This window comes from Dermochelys coriacea, chromosome 16, assembly GCF_009764565.3.
Source record: "Dermochelys coriacea isolate rDerCor1 chromosome 16, rDerCor1.pri.v4, whole genome shotgun sequence".
NCBI classification, from domain to species: Eukaryota; Metazoa; Chordata; order Testudines; family Dermochelyidae; genus Dermochelys; species Dermochelys coriacea.
This window is the reverse complement of record NC_050083.1, coordinates 18,545,802-18,566,690: the sequence shown is the minus strand read 5'-3', so window position 1 is coordinate 18,566,690 and position 20,889 is coordinate 18,545,802. Positions and strand designations below refer to the sequence as shown.

The 20,889-nt window shown below is 41.3% G+C and overlaps 1 protein-coding gene across 2 annotated transcripts in view; it reads right to left on the bottom strand.

The window, feature by feature from the left end:
* COL5A1 (collagen type V alpha 1 chain) overlaps nucleotides 1-20,889 on the bottom strand; it is a 241,279-nt gene that overhangs the window by 43,833 nt on the left and 176,557 nt on the right. For both annotated transcript variants that reach the window (XM_038374435.2, XM_038374433.2), the window contains exons 31-37: nucleotides 20,456-20,509; nucleotides 17,912-17,965; nucleotides 8,370-8,414; nucleotides 7,277-7,330; nucleotides 5,715-5,759; nucleotides 4,474-4,527; nucleotides 3,784-3,837 (exon numbers count right to left, since the gene is read on the bottom strand). In XM_038374435.2, coding sequence (XP_038230363.1) covers nucleotides 3,784-3,837; nucleotides 4,474-4,527; nucleotides 5,715-5,759; nucleotides 7,277-7,330; nucleotides 8,370-8,414; nucleotides 17,912-17,965; nucleotides 20,456-20,509 — 360 coding nt within the window. The remainder of the gene's footprint in view (nucleotides 1-3,783; nucleotides 3,838-4,473; nucleotides 4,528-5,714; nucleotides 5,760-7,276; nucleotides 7,331-8,369; nucleotides 8,415-17,911; nucleotides 17,966-20,455; nucleotides 20,510-20,889) is intronic.

Sequence of the window (20,889 nt, the reverse complement as noted above, 5' to 3'; positions counted from 1 at the left end):
TGAAATTATATTTGGAAATCTTGGCAGCTGCCAGTTGAAGCTGTTTAATGCAGTCCCTTGAAAAATGGCAAAAACATTCTTCTCTCCTTTCATTGATGCAGAGGTATTCCTGGACACTTACTCTCTTGTGGGCTCCACAGGTGAGCAGTACCAAATTCACAAACTTTGAAGGCCCTTGTTCAGCAAAATTAATACAGCTCAGCTCTCAAGCATGCTTAAAAAAACTCCTAATCCACATTGCCATGTGTTGCATGTGTATGCAAGTAACTTCTATTGACACAGGACGGAGTATATGATACAAATAACTTCACTGACCTCAACGCAAGTTATTCACACTAGGAGCAAATGATTTAAGTTGTTCTTTAAGGTGCAACTACATTCCATGTACTTTAGCCATCAAGACCATTTCTGAGATTTCCTAGGTAACAAGGTACCTTGGTAATTCTTCAGAGGATGCACTACTGATATTCATTCTGTAGCCTGCATTTATGATTAACCCACATTATTTTTAAGGGTCTTAGATGGAGCTTCCTTCTGCCACAGGAGATGGATAAATATGTTTTAAACCATCACTACTCTGACATGCTAGAAAGCTACTGAGCACAACTCTAGATGCTTGCAGACCACAGAATGTGTGTTGCAATTGATGGGAAAATGGTGAGCACTTCCCACAAAAAATAAAAATCAGCAAATTTTGGAAAATGCAAAATATTTCAGCCATCTCTACAATACATTTTTTCTTTTTGAGGCGGAAGAAGGGTTTTCTCCAGGTCCTTGACTGAAGCTTGAGCAACGATCCCCATGATTCTCCCCATTTTATACACCTCAAATTTTAAACCTGACATCATGACCAAGTATCCAAAGATGCTTCAGCATCACTAATGCATGCTGGACTGAAAGGGAAGTGGAATACGGACCCTAACTGGGATCTCTTGCATGCAGCTATAGATTGCTCCAACACAGCTACCAGTTTGGAACCATTATTTCATCTGCTTTTCTGTTCGCCCCCTCCTACTTCCCATCCCTTTCTCATCATGGCATAAGGAAACAGATCAACAATGAAAAAAAGTTACCTGAATTAGTTTAATGATATGGATTTGGTCAAGTGCAGTAATACTGAGAATTCAAGCACTGTACTTGCCAGGTTAGTGTACAGAATATACTGAATGGCAGCAAGAGCTGGTGCATGCGTTATAAAAATGGGCCTGCAAGTCTTTGGGCTTGTACAATTCCAGGCACAACATTGGAGGTTCCTTCTGCAAACTGGCCCTTGCATGACGTGTATGGTTGATCCCCTAGCAGAGTACACAATGAACATTAAACCTGAAGGGCTTGTTCCAGTCAAAGGTGAATTGAAACTTTTTTTCTGAAAGTAATTGCCTAGTATAGGCAAATCATCAGCAGAATAAGATGAAGAAAACTACAGATAAATAAGTTTTTGAACAAGTTAGTTGAAAGCCAATTCTTCCTTCATTTACATGCCAAGCTTGGAGTGTGACGCTCTGCTGTTTTTTTTCTACAACAGCTGATGACATCAGACGCAAGCAGAGTAAAGACTGCAGCTTTTACTTGAATTCAGGTGTCCCTCCTGGAATTACTGATGATGTCAGGGAAACTAAATGCCACCTTCTGACCTCAGCAGGTCATAAAGTCATAGAATATCAGGGTTGGAAGGGACCTCAGGAGGACGTCTAATCCTCAAAGTAGGACCAATCCCCAAGTTTTGCCCCAGATCCCTAAATGGCCCCCTCAAAGACTGAACTCACAACCCTGGGTTTAGCAGGCCAATGCTCAAACCACTGAGCTATCCCTCCCCCCACTGAGCTATCCCTCAAAACCTTTCAGTTCACCTTTAAATTAATCTGAGAATATAGCTTTAGTGATCTAAAGTACCATTTGTGTCACTACAAAGCCACTCTTAAGGACTGTACATAAATGTATAGTGTTGCACGGAACAGTATTTGCATTGCTGTTCTTATCCAAATGCCAGGCAAATTAATTAAACTTTTCTGTGATAAGTCGGGGGGAAAATGCATAATATGCAAAGCCTTTTTAAAGCTTATCTGCCAAGAGGGGCAGTGAAGAAAAATGCAAAGCTCAGTAGAGAGCTTTTATTTCTCCCGTAAATGAAATACCAAACACAGCTGTCTATCTGCTAGCATGCAGCATGCAATGTTGATGAAAGCATAATTATAACAGTAGCAAATGAGTTGGATCATCACCAGCTGAAAAAAGGCACCCAGAAGAGGCAAAACAGAAAGATATGAATTAGTGCATCCAAAAATTTACATTGGAAGAATATACATTTTTGTTGCAGAACATCCTTTATGCAAACTTTCCCAAAGGACAAAGAAAACGGAGCCATATATTCATACCTTCTTCATGCCTCATCATTCTCCTTTGGTGAAAAACAATGCTTACATCTGCACAATAAAATCCTTTAAAATTGATAAAGCAGTATGCATATAAAGAGAGAGAATACACAACAGGGTAACTAGACAGCCAGGAGCCACTGCTTGAGTCACAGCCACATTTAGCATATGGTTATCTTGAGGGCTTGGGCAAAACTTTGCCTGGTCCCCTTGAGTTGCTTTAGATAAAAGGGAAGCATCAGTGGGGATGCCATTCTTACTAGTCCGCTAAAGCTGGTAGATATGAGTGTGCTGCATACATGGGCATGTACAGAAAACAAACTTCTTATTGAGTTCCCAAATTCCCATTGACTTCAATGATGCCAGGATTTCACCTTCCTGATTAAAATGAGCAAACAAAACAGCCAATAATTTTGGCCACGAGTAGCCTTCCTCCAGATATGCATACACCAAAACTGTGCTGGAATTCCTTATTGTTCTTCATACTGGTAGTGTGATGTACTAAGAAGGAAAAGTAGAATTTATTCTCAGCGTTCTAGGTGGGAGAACAGATAAAAGTGCTTAGAAAACTGACCACTGACCTAATCAACTGTAGTGTTAAATATTTTCCTCTGACGTAAAGGATGAATCCCATTCAAATTAAAACATCTGATATCACAGATCTGGAATAGCTTTACAATGTAATCAGAGCACAGACATTTTTAAAATTTGAGAAGTAATGAGAGAGAGAGAGAACATGGACAATTTCTCATAAAAGTCCAGCAAAGAGCTGTCCATAGAAATAGACTATCTTTCCCCTCTTAAGTGGCAAAGGCAAGATCAGAACTGTAGATCACTGGAATTACAGAGGGAGTATGACCATTGGAACTGCATGGAAACCAACTGGTGCAACTTTGCATCTTTTTCTCCATTTTCCTATACTATAAAAGCAAGTGCCAACAATATGATAATTTCTTACTTGTGTTATTCTGTTGATACAAGGATGACCTCAATAAATTTTTACCACTCTAGAGTGGAAGTTGAAATGTCCTAATCAGAAGTCAATACCCACTTACCTGATCTTGCAGCTCTTACACATGCAAATTTCCCATTGATTTAAGTGCAAGTTATGCAAGTGTATCTGTTTGCTGGTGTCTTCTCTATGCATGACAAAGGGTGATAGGGGGAGTGGAGGGAGAAAGAGAGAGAAAGAAGCAGAATGCGTGGCCTTCATGCAAATCATCATTAGACTGATCTGTCCTGCTCAAAAAGGTGTTGATTCCCATAGATCTTCCCATGTAGTTGAAGAAACACAAACCATTGGAATAAAACATGTGGCAACATCTCCTCAGCTACACAGAAGGGTTTAGATGAACCAACCAGCAAGACAGACTCAGGACTAATGATCTACCCAAGGTTTCCAGCTACTTACAGTTTCACCTCTCTGTCCGGGGTGACCGGGCAATCCATCCTTCCCTGGTGGACCCTAAAGAAGAAAAAAGAACGTCAAGGAATTTGAACAGGTTTCCAATAGTACCCTGTTAAATTGTACCATGCTGGTTGGTGTGTGTATAGCGGTACCAACGCTCTCCACTGGATGGAATCAGATCTGCTCATGTGTTTGGACCCAGTCCTCCAAAATGCTGAATACCCTCAACTCCCATTTGTTTCAATGGGATGTGGCCTCATTCAGAGCCTTGCAAGAACTGGCCCTTTTTCACAGACCCTCCAAAGATGGCGAATCCAATGGAGAGTCTTCCTTTAGATTAAAGGGTGGAGAATAGTCCTGACTCCACTAGAAGCAAGGAAATCAACTCCCAAAAGAGCTTCTCTGGGCACATCGCTGTTGTAGGAGTAAAGGCGATGCAAAGAGAGGGCTGATGGTTTTTAAATGCTATTGAGTCCTTAGGGAGTGGATTGTATATTACTAGCAGCACCTTGTTTGGTTAGTTAAAATCCGAAACTGCTGCACTATTAACACAGGTGCCTCTCAAATGCCTTTTGTTGGGTATGTAACCACTTGTCAGTGAAGAAGCTAAGACTGAGTTCGTGAAGGCGATAGCAGCTGGATGGAAAACACCCAGCACATTTCTTTGCTCATTCTGGAAGGAGTGTTACTTACAGGGGGGCCTTTTGGTCCAGGAAATCCAGTTGGTCCTTGAGGTCCTGGCGGTCCCTGGGATGCAAAATAATCCAGTAAAAGTGCATTAGATGTAACACACATTTTATTGTGAACTATTTCAGGAGTTTGAAAAGCAAATAGACAAGAGACATGTAGCATTTGCCCTGCAACCAAAGAAGTATCAATAATACGCATGCAGTAACTGAGTAAACTTGTCCCTTAAAGGGAGTGCATGAATGAATAAATACCTCTGGGCAAAAGTACCAAAGCCTTAGGTCTAACTGGAAAAGGGGCTGTAAATGATAAGTGGCTCTTTAGGCCTATTGATTACCTCCCCGCATTTCTGCAATGAGATCTTTTCCCACCATGATTGATGTGGAAGGTAGATAGGAGTCACCAAAATCTGTATCTCAAACATGTTATGAAAAGACTTACTAAGACAAATTGGTATTGTGACTTTAGGGCTATTTCTCTCTGCAACAGTTTAACTGGGGAGTATAGAATATCTTCTAAGCTCTAGTAATTCAGCATGTTTACAGGTTTCAGTTTGGCTCTTGACTTTTTTTCTTGTCATCAACAATTCTCTCCCTGCCCCACTCACTCACACACAATATCAAATTTGGGGGTATGTAACTAAAGAATATAGACATTGTTTTATGTGAGGAAGATGATCGCAATTTTGTTTTTGCCCTTGGCAAATAGAAAATTTACAGGCAGGAACATAGAAACAAAGGAAAAAAAACAAGACTCCCCTATTGATTGGACTGTTCTCAAGCTATACTTTGTAGTGATCACCCGGAAAAGGGACACAGGAATTCTAAAGGTGCTATGCCTCCACAGAACTAGAGCCCAACTTGGTTAATGGACGAATGTGGATAGGTCTTCCTCCCTTTTCCTTTTCACAATGGATGACCTTCATCCCTTCACAGAGTCTGGCACCCTGCCTATACGCCACTGAAGTCTCACTTTAGCCCTGTCTTGAAGGAACAAGTGGGATTTAAGTGGTACCTAGGCTTTGTGTTGGCTGCCTGCATAGGGTTGAATTATTTTTAGCCAGAATTCCACATTTTTGAATGACTTTTGGTGAGATGTCCACAGATCCCAGTTTCAGGTAGGTACTGGCAGGACTCAAGATCAGTTTTGTGGTTAAAGACTGCCTGTTCTAGGCATACTTTTTCTTCTTTGCTAAAGGAACAGCCATTTCAGTTGTTTCTGCTGTATCCACATCTGGATTATCTTACCCTTTCGCCAGGAGGACCAGGGGGCCCATCACCACCAGAGTTGCCCTTTTAAGAATAAATAAAACATGGTATTAACCATCATTTCAGCCACTTCACACAAAGATCCTAAATGGCACCAGGTAAATGGGGCCATCACTCAGCTTCTGTCCATGATCCTCCCCCTCCCACCCGTTTATTATAAAACTGTATCGGAAACAATGGCCTATAACAAATGAGCAACAGACTGATTCACCTCCCCCCGGCTGGCCCCCTCCGAACCCTCGCATTTCTGAATACAAATATAGAATAGATAATGCCAGTGGGCTTAGGAGATTTCTACCAGATAATAGTCTCATTCTGTGAGATAAATGCTGCGGCAAAGCCGAGGTACTTATCAAAAATTAATGTTGACACGAAGCCAAGACATTTTTATTTTTAAAGCAGCCAGTGCTGCTGTGACAATGTTTCATTACAAAGGCTTTATTTCCATTATGCCAAGAGATTGATATTCACTTAATCAGTTTATCTAGTGGATTCTGGCACAGCAGAGTGGCTTGCCCATGGTGTAATTGATTCTCTGACTCCTGGTTGGCTTAGAGAACAATGTGTATTGCGTATGCCAGACAATCAGAGACCATCAATCTTCATAAACAGCACTGTTGTGGTCATCTGAAGTGGTTCCTGTTACCCTAAGGTGAAATTTGCTCCTTTCTAGAGGGGCCAGTAAAAGGTCTATGCATCACCTGAAGTTCTACTTAAGTCCTCACAGAAAGGCTTAAGTAGGATTTGGGCTGGTTTTCAGCATGGGGGTGAATCTCACCGTGGGGGAATAAAAGCTCATGAAGGAACTGAGTTCATGCACTAAGGGCACACACTCTTCCCCCACCACAATGTGAGCCAGTAACATTTTCAGGAGTGTAACTATCAAGATACCTTACACCCATTTTACAGTTGTGTGTCGGGTAAGGTGTCAACATCCCTCCAGACGAGCATTTAAGACCAGCTGAAGTCTGGGGTCCGGACTAACAATCAGAAGCCTGATTTTGTTGTTAAGGAGTGTTATTGCCCACCTCAAGACTGCAAAATAAGAATGCTGGTGTGTTGTTTTTTAAAGAATGTTTATCAGATAATAACGAAGTGAATAGCTGACAAATTCTGCTTATTACGAAAAGAAGCATTAAGTAATAATAATACATAGCACTTCTATTTAGCCTTCTCTCAAATAATTTCAACATGAGTTAATAACACAAATTAATTAAGTCTTCCTATAACCTTGTGAGGCAGGTGAGTATGATCATCCAATTTACAGATGGAGAAATGAAGGCAATTTACGTGACTTGTCCAAGGTCACATTTTTGGGTCAGTGGCAGTGCTGGGAATAGAACCCAGGATTCCTGGCTCATAGTCTCTAACCAGGAGACATTTGGTTGGGTAATGATTGTTAGTTACTCTAGGCTTTCATAGTGGAACATTTTCACAGGAGGAAAGGAATATGGATAGTATGGGACCAGAAATTTTACACACAGCTACTTCTTAAAACACAATTATATTTTCAATTACACTCAAAGGCTCCTAAAACCTACCTTAGGGCCAGGCTTTCCAGTGCTGCCCCTCGGACCCCTTTCACCACGTGGACCCTTAAAAAGACACAAATGAACAAGTCATCAAACGTTCCAGCACTCCTGCTGCACAAGTGCTATTTTGATTCTCAGGCCTTGATCTAGCATAGAATTTAAGCACATGAGTAACTTTAAGACAATGAGTAGTCCCACTGAAATCAATGGGATGACTCATGAGTTCAAATACTTTGCTAGATAGAAACCTTAGCATGGGCCAAGGAAACCAGATTTGACTTTGGTAAAATCTCAGTAGTCAATTTACCAAAGCAAAAGTCAGGCTCTAGGTTCCATTACCCACAAACCATCAAAATCAACTAAAGAGCCAAATCCTGCTCACTTTATTCACAGATATAGTTCTACAGACTTCAATGAAATGACTCACATGTGTAAAAAATGCAGGGTTTGGGTCAGAAGATTTCAGTTATATACAATTGCTATAATGGTTTGGATCTGGGTTCCATTCTGCCCAAACCATCAATGTTCATGGGAGGTGAGGGAAAGGAAAAAGAGAGGAATTAGGCTAAAAATATTGCAGTTCTGGTCCATCTCCATTTGACAGACATCCTAGAAAAATCAAGGCAGGAATTAGGCTCGTTCATATCCTCAGCCTATACAATCATCCACTGAAGACAATGGATGAAAGGCTGATTCCATTGAAGTAAATGGCAAAACTCCCATAGAGCCAAGATTTTACCCGCTGATTAACATCAGTTCAGGATCTAGTCACAGTGTATGTTTCATATTTTTAAGTGGAGATGAGCCACATTTGGATACCTGCGTTTCAAACTTTCCTAAAATCTAAGGGTTTGGTTTTGGTTGGCCTTTCCTATGGACTGGAAGCAGTTTGCAAAATTCAGATCTAGATCTCTATTTCTAACACCCCCAGTTGCAGGTTTTGGCTTGGGTCTTCCACTATGGGGAGATTTCTAGACACAAAAGATGCCTAACTCCTAATGGTTTTCACTAGGATTAGGGCACCTACCTAATTCTTCCATCCACATTTATAGTCTTAGAAACATGCCGTGGAAAGGTATTTTTAGGAAAAATGCATGATTACCGTTGGACCTCGTTGCCCCCTTGGACCTGGTTTGCCAGATGTACCCTGGAATCAAAGAGAAGAAGTCTGTAACCAACTACACAACATTTATGGCTGTGCCGCAGCATTCATTCAATGGCTGAGCTTGCATGGAGTGAACACACCTGTGGGGTTCACTGAACAGGAAACAAGCAGAAGATGGGCCCCAGCAGCTTCTAAGACACACTTTCCTTCTGATTTTTGTTTTTGGATAAAAGAAAAAAAAGAGTCACACAGACTGAAACCTCAAATTACATTTATTTGCCTTTTGTGATGTTTGAACAGGCTAGATTGTAATGTGAATGCTCTGATGAAACTTGACATGATAATTGGAACTGGCGGGTAGAACATCTGTTTTTCTCCTCTCTGCACAGGGGGCTATTATTTTTCACAGAAGGATACAGGATTTTAAAAAAAAATTTCTCCTGCACAAGAGTCTCTCTTCACATGTTTACAATGACATAACAAACAGGTAAATCCAGGGGAATAGCTATTTCTAGAGCTGGTCAAAGAAATGTAAACCTATTTCTACAAAAACATGTTGACATCTGAAAGCTGTTTTCATTTCAAAGCATTTGAAATGGGTTGATTTAGGATTGTTTCAAAGGTTCCAATTGGAATTTTCAAAATTTGCTTTTCATCAATTTTTTGCTTCTTTTTGTTTTTAAATATTGCAAATGTTATCAAAATAGTTATAAAACTTTTTAAATCTACCAATCAAAACATTTCTAACACACTTAGGTAACATTGTTGATGAAAAAACTACAATGCCAGTTAGTACCAGCTGCAGTCACTGTCCAAGAAGGACTGACTTCTGTCCACCAATGCATCTTGCTCCAGTGAATAGTCACCAGGTGGAAATAACTGTTGGACTAGATATGAATAGGTGACCTAGCAGTGAAAAATACAGTATCCTATTACCAGGTTCTTGCACCAGCCAGTCCCTTTCATGAAATAGCAAATAAACAAAGTTAAAGAATAAACAATGACTTACAACAGCTATTTCACTGTTTTGCTGATCTCCTCTTTTCCCTTAGCATCTACTGCATTGCCCCTAGAAAGCTTGTAGTTCCGCGAGGCAATACTAAAAAATGGTGGGCTGGATTGTATAGATGCATGAAGACTACAGGTTGATTTAAGTGCATGTTGATAAGACTTGCATAGTTAAATATTTAGAAATGACAGCTGTAGTGCTGGAACCCTGATCTAGGCAATTATTTTATGCAACACAAGCCAATTAAGCTACCCCACATGTTTACACGCCTTTCTTCATCTTTGCAGACTTGGTGCTAAATAAGTCATTTAAGACACTGTTTTGGCAGCAGTGACACAACAGCAGGGTTATGAGATCTGACAGATGAACTCAGTTTCCTGCAACAGGAAACTATGATTAAATCTAACAGGAAAAAGACAGAGATGGCTGGGTCCTAAATCTAACATCATATTAAACTCCATTACCATGTGCCTAGAAGAAAACTGGTGATCTTGTTCTTTCTCTCTGAAATCAATGTTCTGACTAATGTCAAGGTATCAACAAAACAGCAGTGGGCTGAATGTTCTTATTTTGGACCAGTGGTCCAATATTATATCTGGGCATAAGATTCAGAAGGAAGAGAATGAGTGACATTTTTCCCATGGTGGCATTATAGGTGCTTAAATTACTACTTGAGGTTTTCAGCTCAAATTCCACCGTCTTGACTTCACTTATTTGGATTTATTAACCATCAAAACAGGTGCTAGAGCATGTTTGGAGTCCGTTTGTTTTTAAGTCTACTAAAATGAGCCATGTCGTATTCTGCTTGTCATGAATTCACTTTTCCTGGAATGATCATCACAGTAACACTTCAACAACAACAACAAAAATGAAGAAATTTCCTGTCTGGCTTCTCTTTAAATATAGTGGGCTAAATTCAGACATGGTGTAAGTGGATACATATATCCCCATTGCCGCCTATCCCATATGATCCTTTGTTAAAACTGTTGAAGTTATAAACAATTTTTTCACTGCTTTTCACTATTGCTAATCATTTATACAGCACTGTGTATTGCTATTGCTATTACTAATAGTTACCAAAGCAATCCACCTAGGACAAGATTATTATTTAGGCACCTTTCGACATGGGTTTCAGAAGTGCTGAGGACCTACAGCACCCATTGGATGAGAATAATCTGCTAGGACTTCTTGTTCTCCTACTGAGCGTTGTGGGAACTCACTGAATGAAAATCAGCAAAGGTGGATGAAAATTTTTCGATTAAACTTTTTTTTGTTGAAACCGAAACTTTTCCCAGAAACATAACAGTTTCAAGTGAACTTTCATTGAGAAGATTTCTCAGGTCCAGGATGGAATTTCTGGTCCAAGAGAGAGACCACAATAGCCTGGTGGTTAGGGAACTCAGTCGGCAGGTGAAAGACACAGAATTAAGTCCCTGCTCCAAATCAAGCAAATAGGAGTTTGAACCACAGATCTCCTACCTCGCAAGTGACTACTCTAACCACTAAGCTATTAGCTATCCTGGAGCACATCTTTCTTGCAAAATACTTTAAACTGTCTTAATTTCATTCTACATGAAAACAAAAACAAATCCAAAAACCTCAACATGTTCTGCACAAACAGAATTGTTGTTTTCTAGCCAGCCCTATAAATCAAGCCACTTAGTTGGTGTCTAAATATGGATTTATGGTGAGATTTTCACACTGTCTAAGGAAGTCAGTGAATCAACTTCTACTGGCTTTCAATGGGAGTAGGAGACAACTGTTTTAAGTGCTTATGAAAAATACCACCCTTTGGTGGCCAAGTTGGAACAATGAGTCTAATCCTGAGTCAGGATGCATCATGTGAATAGAAGTTTGCAGCCACCAAGAAAACTGAAATCCAAACTAGAGCACATTTGTAGAAACAAGCCCTTGTTGAAACATATATGCTTCTCTCCACACCAATCAAGATATTAATAAATGTATTTATTTGTACCATTTATAATTTGTTTAGTACAGGAGTGAACACAGGACCTGGCTGTACCTGAACAGTAATAAAGACTGCACCAGCCCCAAGCACTTCCAATCTGTGTGTTATTAGTATTTATGATTTGTGGTATCCCCTAAAATCTACAGCCGAGATTGTGCTAGATGCTGTATATGCACAGAGTCAGAGACATTCACGGCCCCAGTGAGATTACAATCCAAACAGACAAGGCTGGGGGAAAAGGCAGCATTATTATTCTCATTTTATGGATGGGGAAAATGAGGCATGAAGAATTTAAAAATGACTTGCCCAATGTCACAGAGGAAGTCTGTGGCAGAGACAGGTATCGAACCCAGATCTCCCAAACCACAAAAGCCAGTTTTTTTCTCAATACTGGCTGAAATAGTCTCTAACTCAAGGCTAGAAACCAGGCTACCCTGAGAAATCCAGGTATTGTCCGTTGTGATTATTCTAAACTCGTTTCTTTTGGATACCAAGGAAGCAGTGATTTGAATGAGAGTGGTGGGGGCGGGGTGGGGGGATGCTGTCAGAGGAATAGCAGAGTCAGGGAACAGCAGAGAGGAAACTGCAGAGAGGGGAGTACCAGAAAGGAACACCTGGGGTTTCCAGGCTGAATGACTGGTGGAGCACATGGACCCGTTGACTAAAGTGACTTTTTTTCTTAAGAGGCATTGATGATTTTTCATTTGTTCTGAGTGCGCTTGGTTCCAAATCTGTTTGGTCCATTGGGAAGGACGGATATACAAATAAATGCTACTGTGTATGTTTTAGTCCCTGTGCTTGCTCTCTTTGAAATGCCAGTCTTTCTTCTTGAATAATGAGGCAGCCTCCCTTTACTAAAATCAGCTCAAGGTCTTTCCCAAAAGAGATGGATTTAGGCCCCGTTTGCTAAACTGATTAGTAGTGCAATTGCACATCATTATTCAGTGGGTTTGACCTAGACCTCTCTGAAACATTGCTTCTTACTGAAGCTCAAAGGAAATGTATCTGCCATACAAAACAGAACTTAGATGAAGCTACTGTCTAATGAGTGTGCTGCCTGCTATATGCACTTGTCAAAACTATCAATATATTCAACATGCTAGAGCTAAAGAAATTCATAAGACGCCAAAGGTCCTTTTTTCTGAAGTTCCATGGTACTGTTGTATAGTTTAAACAGTTAGGAGAGGTCTCTCAAGGGTTGAAAGCATTCACATATCTGTATGTTTTCAACAGCATTAGAATTCAGCGGTCCGCAATGGAGGTCAGAGAGGTATACAGGTTCTGTCGTTGGTGCTTATATGTTTCACGTGCTTTTTTTTTTTTTTAAATGACTCAAGGAGCCTTTGGGTAGCTTAAATAATGAGTGTTGGAAAGACTAGTTCAGTCCCTGGGATGATGAAAATACCATAGATAGTTGCCAGAGGGAAATGCAAATAATAAATAGCAAATCATGAAAATCAAATACAAATTCAATTTGGATTTATTCCAATTTACTTGTGAGCTACACCCAAACACAATGACCTAATAGGAAAGGAAATCTGTCATTTACACTGATATTCCCTTGTCATTGGTGCTGGGACTCTTTCTTCAACCACACAGGGTTCAGGGAAGCTATAATATCATCATTGAGCCCAGAAAAGACTGAATATATTTTACCAAAGATGCTTTATTAGAGCAGTGTTCCCAGGTTTGATTTCATGTACACCATGTTCTGTTGTTATTTTAATCCATAAACCAACATCTTCCTTGGGAGCGGATTATTTTTAGTCAAACTGATTGAAAAACACCAAAACCCGTGAAAATTTTCATCAGTGTTTCACAATTGCTTCCAGCTGTAATTTTGAGGAACCCAGCCGTTCTGGATGTACATTAGGCTGCTTCAAATTAAGAACAAATTTGTCAACAAGTGCTGCACTCCTCCCAATACATACACACGCTAAGGGGTAGAACTAGCTTTACCTGCTGAACAGTTTGTAACCGTAAACGGTTGGTTTAAACGTAAACGGTTGGTTTTGTAAACCGATGGTTTAAAAGGACAAACGGCATGCAGGGCAAATAGATGGAGTGGTCATATAGCCAAAAAAGTGAGCATGTAAAAACAGCATCTTCTTATTTAACTGTTGATCCCAGTAAGTGGAATTCATCCCAGTATGAAGCCTACAAACCATTTAAGTTCCATTTAAATGCTTCTTGAAGGCTTATGTGGGCATAGGCCTTGGGCTGGCTTTCCTACATATAGTATTCACCCCTTCTCTCTTCAGAGTCCTAGCTACACTTTTTACTGCTGTCTGCCCCATAGAGCCAACTAGCCAGGGAAAGATATCAATATCAGATTTGCTAGCGAAGTTTCAAGCGCAAAATCTTATTATGGGTTGATTGTAGCTTAACTTTCCCATGCCAGGTGGAGTTTCAACTACAGAAGCCATCTATTTTTTTAACATGTAAATTGAACAGATTAGATCTGGACTTGCTGGGACAATAAACAAGGAGTTGCACAATATCATTGGGAAATAATCACTTTTCAGAGCAGAAACCACCACCTTTTTTTAAACATGTCTCAGTTTTGCACATTAATTTGTTCTTTTTCATGGACAATGAGTCAGAAGAGTTTAGCTCTCCCCTCCTGGGCACTCCTTCCTTGGCCCTTTCAGTGTTTATATGGTCAGATTTCAACCTGAACCATCATATGTCCTTCTGCCTTTTGAAAGAGCTCATCCAATTTGACAGTAATGCAAAAATGGCGGAGCTGGATATCATCGTGGAGCTCTGTGGATGAGGGGAGAGGAGTGGATGTGTTATTCCTTGACTTTACCAAAGCTTTCGATACGGTCTCCCACAGTATTCTTGCCAGTAAGTTAAAGAAGTATGGGCTGGATGAATGGATGATAAGGAGGATAGAAAGCTGGCTAGATCGTTGGCCTTAGTGGGTAGTGATCAATGGCTCCATGTCTAGGGCAGCCAGTATCAAGCAGAGTGCCCCAAGGGTCGGTCCTGGGGCCGGTTTTGTTCAATATCTTCATTAATGATCTGGAGGATGGCATGGATTGCACCCTCAGCAAGTTTGCAGATGACACTAAACTGGGAGGAGTGGTAGATATGCTGGAGGGTAGGGATAGGATACAGAGGGACCTAGACAAATTAGAGGATTGGGCCAAAAGAAATCTGATGAGATTCAAGGACAAATGCAGAGTCCTGAATTTAGGATGGAAGAATTCCATGCACAGCTACAGACTAGGGACCGAGTGGCTAGGCAGCAGTTCTGCAGAAAAGGACCTAGGGGTTACAGTGGACAAGAAGCTGGATATGAGTCAATAGTGTGCCCTTGTTGCCAAGAAGGCTAACAGCATTTTGGACTGAATAAATAGGAGCATTGCCAGCAGATTGAGGGACATCATCATTCCCCTCTATTTGGCATTGGTGAGGCCTCATCTGGAGTACTGTGTCCAGTTTTGGGCCCCACACTACAAGGAGGATGTGGAAAAATTGGAAAGAGTCCAGCGGAAGGCAACAAAAATGATTATGGGGCTGGAGCACATGACTTATGAGGAGAGGCTGAAGGAACTGGGATTATTTAGTCTGCAGAAGAGAAGAATGAGGGGGGATTTGATAGTAGCCTTCAACTACCTGAAAGGGGGTTCCAAAGAGGATGGAGCTAGGCTGTTCTCAGTGGTAGCAAATTATAGAATGAGGAGTAATGGTCTCAAGTTGCAGTGGGGGAGGTTTAGGTTGGATATTAGGAAAAACTTTTTCACTAGGAGGGTGGTGAAGCACTGGAATGGGTTACCTATGGAGGTGTGGAATCTCCTTCCTTAGGAGTTTTAAAGGTTAGGCTTGACAAAGCCCTGGCTGGGATGATTTAGTTAGGGATTGGTCCTGCTTTGAGCAGGGGGTTGGACTAGATGACCTCCTGAAGTCCTTTCCAACCCTGATATTCTATGATTCTATGATCATTTCTGGAGCACTGAGAAAAAAAAACCCTTCAGCTCTGTCTAAACTGAAAGAATTATCAGAGTGCTGGAGATAATTGGGTGGTGATTGCACTGCCTGCTTGGTCCAACTCCACATTGCATGAAAAGTGACATCAAAAGGTTTGTGAACCCAGCAGTCCCATTGTAACTCCTGATGGAATTAAATTAGCAAATGAAACTAAGGACGCTCAGATCCTCAGCTGGTGTAAACAGGCTTGGCTTCCCGCAACTAAAGTGCTGGTGTGTCAGTTTACACCAGGACAGGATTCTGGCCCTGGGATTTTCTTTTTGCATTTCAGATAGGTGGCTTGGTAATTACAGGGCCACGCCGACTTCTCGCCTGTCATGAGAGCTACCTTATTCACGCCATCCCAGTGCAGCCGAGTAGCTCAGCAACTGAGTCCCTACCAAAGAGGGGTGGGAGAGAAAAGGAGACATATTTGTAGTTCGCAATGAGAAGACGAACATTACTCAGTGGAAGAAAAGAATAAAAAAATCCTCAAAGATATAAACTAAAATTAGGTAGCACAATATTAATGCTGTGCAAAGTAATTTATATTCTCTGCACTCCCATCCAACATGCCTGTTAAAAGTAATTTGTATTTAAATGAGAATAAAAAGGAAAGTAATGCTACTCACTTTCCTAAACGCCCCCTCTCCCCCACCCTGCCCGTCTTCACTGTGACAGATCCGGTGCACAGAATGACTTTCTACTTGTTCTCTGAATCATCTAACCCAAGTTTGTTTTGCATGAAACAGTCCCTTTATGTTAGCTGGCCAGTGCCCTGATAGTTCTTCATTACAAGTGATGGGCAAATATCTACAGGCTTAGAAATCTAGGCTTGCAGGTGAGACACCCACATTTTAAGGATCTGATTTTGAGCTCATTTGCTGAGTTGTAAATCTGAGATAGGTCCATTGAGTAAAGGGAAGATTTTATTAGAGTTGCTCCAGATTCAAGCCAATCTAACTGATCTAGCTCCAGAAGCTTATCTGAACCATTGAACACCTCCTCTGCATAATCAGATTGAGAAATGGGCTCCTTGATCAGTTTTCCAGTGCTTCCCATTTCTGTTTGGGCCATGTGGCATTTCTGTTTACAAATAAGAGTGTAAGCATTTGTACCGCACCTAACACAAGGGGGTTCTAGCCGGGATCAATGCCTTTGGGCTTTATGAAAATATAAATGATAAGTAATAACACCAGCTCCTACACAGGAATCAGGAAGTGCAGAGGCACTGGAAAATTAAAAATATATTTAACAAAACCTTTCAGCTCTGAATTTTGAACCTAAAGTTAGGCTCTTGGTGGTCCATACTACATTGGAACAGATTCACCCATCTCTAATCATTACTGTTAACTAAAAAGTTCCTCATGCCCAAAGCAGCATTTCATGGTGTGGGAAGGATCAAGATTCAGAAAAAGGTCTTGGACTATCCTGAGGGAGAAATATCCAGCATTTAATTGACAAGCTGCTGTCTGCACTGTTAGTTGCCCTGTTACTGGAATCCATCTCTCTCAATAGCTGAACTCAAGATCCTTTCTCTACTTTCAGAGCTTGATGTTCCCAGAGTCAATTTTGATGTCTTCATAGGGGCTTCCATCCGTTAGACTGAACAGGTGAGAGAGAAGAGGGTTTTCATGGACAGGTGAGCTTCTTGTGACTACAGAGAGGGTAACCTCCTCTTCACATAAATTGATCAGCTTTCAGTGTGATACTATTTTCCTGTGTACATGCAGGTCTTTTGGCCCTGGTCTACGTAGGGGGGGTGGGGGTGGGGAATCCATCTAAGTTATTCAACTTCAGCTACGTGAATAACAACAAAGTCCATTCAGAAGGGCCAGTTTTCACTTGCCAGACATTTCTACCAGGTGAGCCTGGAGATTCTGAATGGTACAAGCCTTTCACGATGGAGCATAGTATAGGCTAAAGTCAGCCCTGGTGAAAGCAGGCACAACTCCCCTGGAGTCCATGGAATTACAGCAGCACTGAATTTAGCCCAGGATTTGTCCTGCTATGACATCACATTTATGATCAATTGTGACCAAAGGGGACTTCATTGCCAGGATTGAGGGGGCATGAGACAGAGAAGGCTCTGACTGCACTGGACTGGGTTAATGCATGTGAATATGTAAGGAATGATCTTGCTTAACATTTAGACCCTGTAAATTTCCTAGGCAGCTGGTTTGTGGTGCCAGACAAGTCCTATTAGTGGCATGGAAATGGAATGAAAGGGGATTATGTCTGAGGTCGTTGGGTGGCTGAGAGACTGGAGTCTTTTCTTTTCTTTTCTTATTGAAGACTCCCAAACTGGGTAATGCAATGGCTCCGTCTGAGCTGACAAAGATTAATCTGGCTTTCATTAATGACTTTAGACCTTTTCGATGCTACATTATTTAGCAGATATCCGGATTTCATTTTCTGCTCATCCTCCACCTCTGATCCTGTGAGCTCATTCACGGATACTGTATTTTCTCATGCTCTTTGCTCTATAGCATTGTTGATTGGAATAATCTCTTCAAGGGTTTAATCTCTAAGTTCATTGCGTTTTGTGTGAAAATCAGCAAAGCAGCCAGACAAACTGGCTCTTACCCTTCCACCCTTCTCTCCATTGGCTCCTGGGAATCCTGGGAATCCGATTGAACCCTGGGGGGAAATAAATGAGAGAATGTGCTGAAATTGGCACTGTTCTGGTCTACTATTTTAGAATGAGGGCCAGATCACTGTCTGGTGTAATCTGGTGTAGCTCCATTGATTACCATGGGACTATGCAGATTTATGCCAGATAAGCATGTGGCCCTCGGTAGCTTGCACTCCATCCTGATCCAAAGTCCATTGATATTAATGGGAGTTCCACTTATTCAGTGGGGTTCAGATTGGGCCCTGTATGATCAGTAACTGTGTTTACATTGGGGTTAGACCAGTGGTGGGCAACCCCACTAACAAAGTTTGTTTACATTGACCGTCCGCAGGCATGGCCGCCCGCAGCTCCCAGTGGCCGTGATTTGCCGTTCCCGGCCAATGGGAGCTGTGGGAAGTGGTACCTGGGGGCTGGCTGGGCAGTGCAGGAGGTGATCCCCACAGACCTAGGAAGGAATGGGTTAAGCCAGGGCAAAGGGGCTGGCTGGCACCTGCATGGGGCTTAACTGTCGCTAAAATTGCCTGGGGCCAAGAGAAATTTGTGGTGCTGAGTAGAGGCAGCGGTGGGGCCGGCAAGACTGCTCTGCTCCTTGCCAGCCATGGCATTCCACAGACAGGCCAAGAGTTACCGGTTCTTCAGCCACGAGCTCCTGATCCACAACCACATGGACATGGGCTTCTGCAGTTACACAGGCTCAGATTCAGCTGGGCTTGAGTGACAAATGGCTGGGCCACCCACTTGAGACCATGCCTCTGGTAGGAAAGCTCATATCCATACTCCTCCCTCAGCCCCCTGTGGGTTTACGGATACGTTCTTGTGCTTACAAGCCAGCCAGAATGTGGCCCTCAGTATATAAAGAAGGGGCATGGATAGGGGACAATACTGCACATTGGCTTAATATGGTTAAGAAGTGGAGCATGTTTTCTAATGAGTTGGTCCAATGTTCCTTACCCAGAATGACACCATTGCAGGGTACAACAATAGCGATCACCTAGGTCAACCATTTTTAAAGCACTTCAGTGACTTGCGAGCCTAAACCCCATTTTCAAAAGTGACTCAGGCATTTAGGAGCCTACATCTGATTCAAAGCCAGCAGGACTTGCGTTCTGAAGGGCCAATTTTCAAAGGTATTTACGTGTCTCAATATACAGAGAGATGCCTAGTGGGATTTTCAAAAGCACCTAAGGTGCTTAGATGCCAAACTTCCAATGGGTACCTAACCTGCTGACTCAGGTTTGAAAATCTCACAAGGCATCTATCTGTATCTTTAAGTGCCTCAATACAACCAGGTTTCAGAGTAGCAGCCGTGTTAGTCTGTATTCGCAAAAGAAAAGGAGTACTTGTGGTACCTTAGAGACTAACAAATTTATTTGAGCATAAGCTTTCGTGAGCTACATCGGTTGCATCCGATGAAATGAGCTGTAGCTCATGAAAGCTTATGCTCAAATAAATTTGTTAGTCTCTAAGGTGCCACAAGTACTCCTTTTCTTTTTGTCAATACAACCAAAAATTTGTCTCTACTTGCCTACATCACTTTTGAAAATAGGTCTGAGGCTCACTGAAAAATGTTACCTCTAATCTTTTTTTTTCCCAATGCAACTGTATAGAGAGTAGCTGTTGTTGCTAGTTTTCAAATATATATTAACTAACATGCAAAAATCAAACAAACAAACAAAAAAACCCCCACAAACAAACACAAACTGCAAATTAAAAAACAAAAACAGGAAACTATCTTTTGTTGTTAATTATGTCTCCAGTGTCAAGCAAGCCTGGTTTTTCAAGCAATTAACATGAATAATAAAATATGATTCTTGGGGAAAAATTAATGTTAACAAAAACGTAAGTTCCCAAATCCTCCGGGGATGATAAAACCAGGCTGCAGCTTTTATTCTATGTAACAGAACTCTTGGTTTTAATTTTAAAAAGACCATTTGACACCAGCCCAAATGAAGGTGGGCGTGTAGATGAGATACAGAGGATGCCTGCAATTCTGCAAATGGCACTTTTATTTTAATTTCAAGGAGACTTCACCTCATTAGTTATTCTCCTTAATTAATTAGTTAACAGTAGTTCAGAACTTTGAAGGTTTAAGCATAACATGGGGGGCTAAGTTTTTTTATTATTACAAGCCTAAAAGTGCACATGCACTTTGTTGATTTCTATATATCAAAGGGTTCCTGCAGAGCCCTACAGGGTGATGGCCCACAATCTTTTCATTTTCCAATCCTCTCTCCCAAATGCTTTGTCCCCTACATTAACCGAGACTAAAGAAACATCAGAATCAATAATGTAAGCTACACCAGGTGAGAATGGATGACATCCTCCACTGGTTGAATCAATGGTGCTATACTGATACACCAGCTAAAAATTTGGCCTTGTAGGTTTATAGTGATAAAACAGAAAGCCGAGTTCAGCCCATTTCCCGCAACTTCTCATGGACAATATCTGCCATGCTTCCTGGAGATGAGTTTAAAAACAATAAAATAAAAAATTACCTTCGGACCTTGCCTTCCTGGATAACCTGGGAGTCCTGGAACTCCGAGTTTTCCCTGTAATATAATTAAAAAACAGAATGTAGTGTGTATTTTGTGACTGTTTCACCACACCATCTTCAATGGTAATCTGGATTGTATATGTAGATTCAATAAAGGTTTGCATTATGCAAAAGGAAACACACTAAGCTTCATAGTAGTTCAGACATGAGATCAGACCACATGAATACCATGAAGCCGAAGATACTTAAGAAGCAGTGGCACTGTCAAAAGCCCCTTCTCTTCTAGGAGAAGCCTTCTGTTTGAGTTCTCTCTCTCACATACGAGCAGGTCAGGAAATCTTTTTTTTTTCTTCATGTGAAAAAATTGCAACAAAATAAAAAAAGGGTTTTACACAGAATACCTGCCATAACCCTTAAAATTTTCAAACCTGGGGG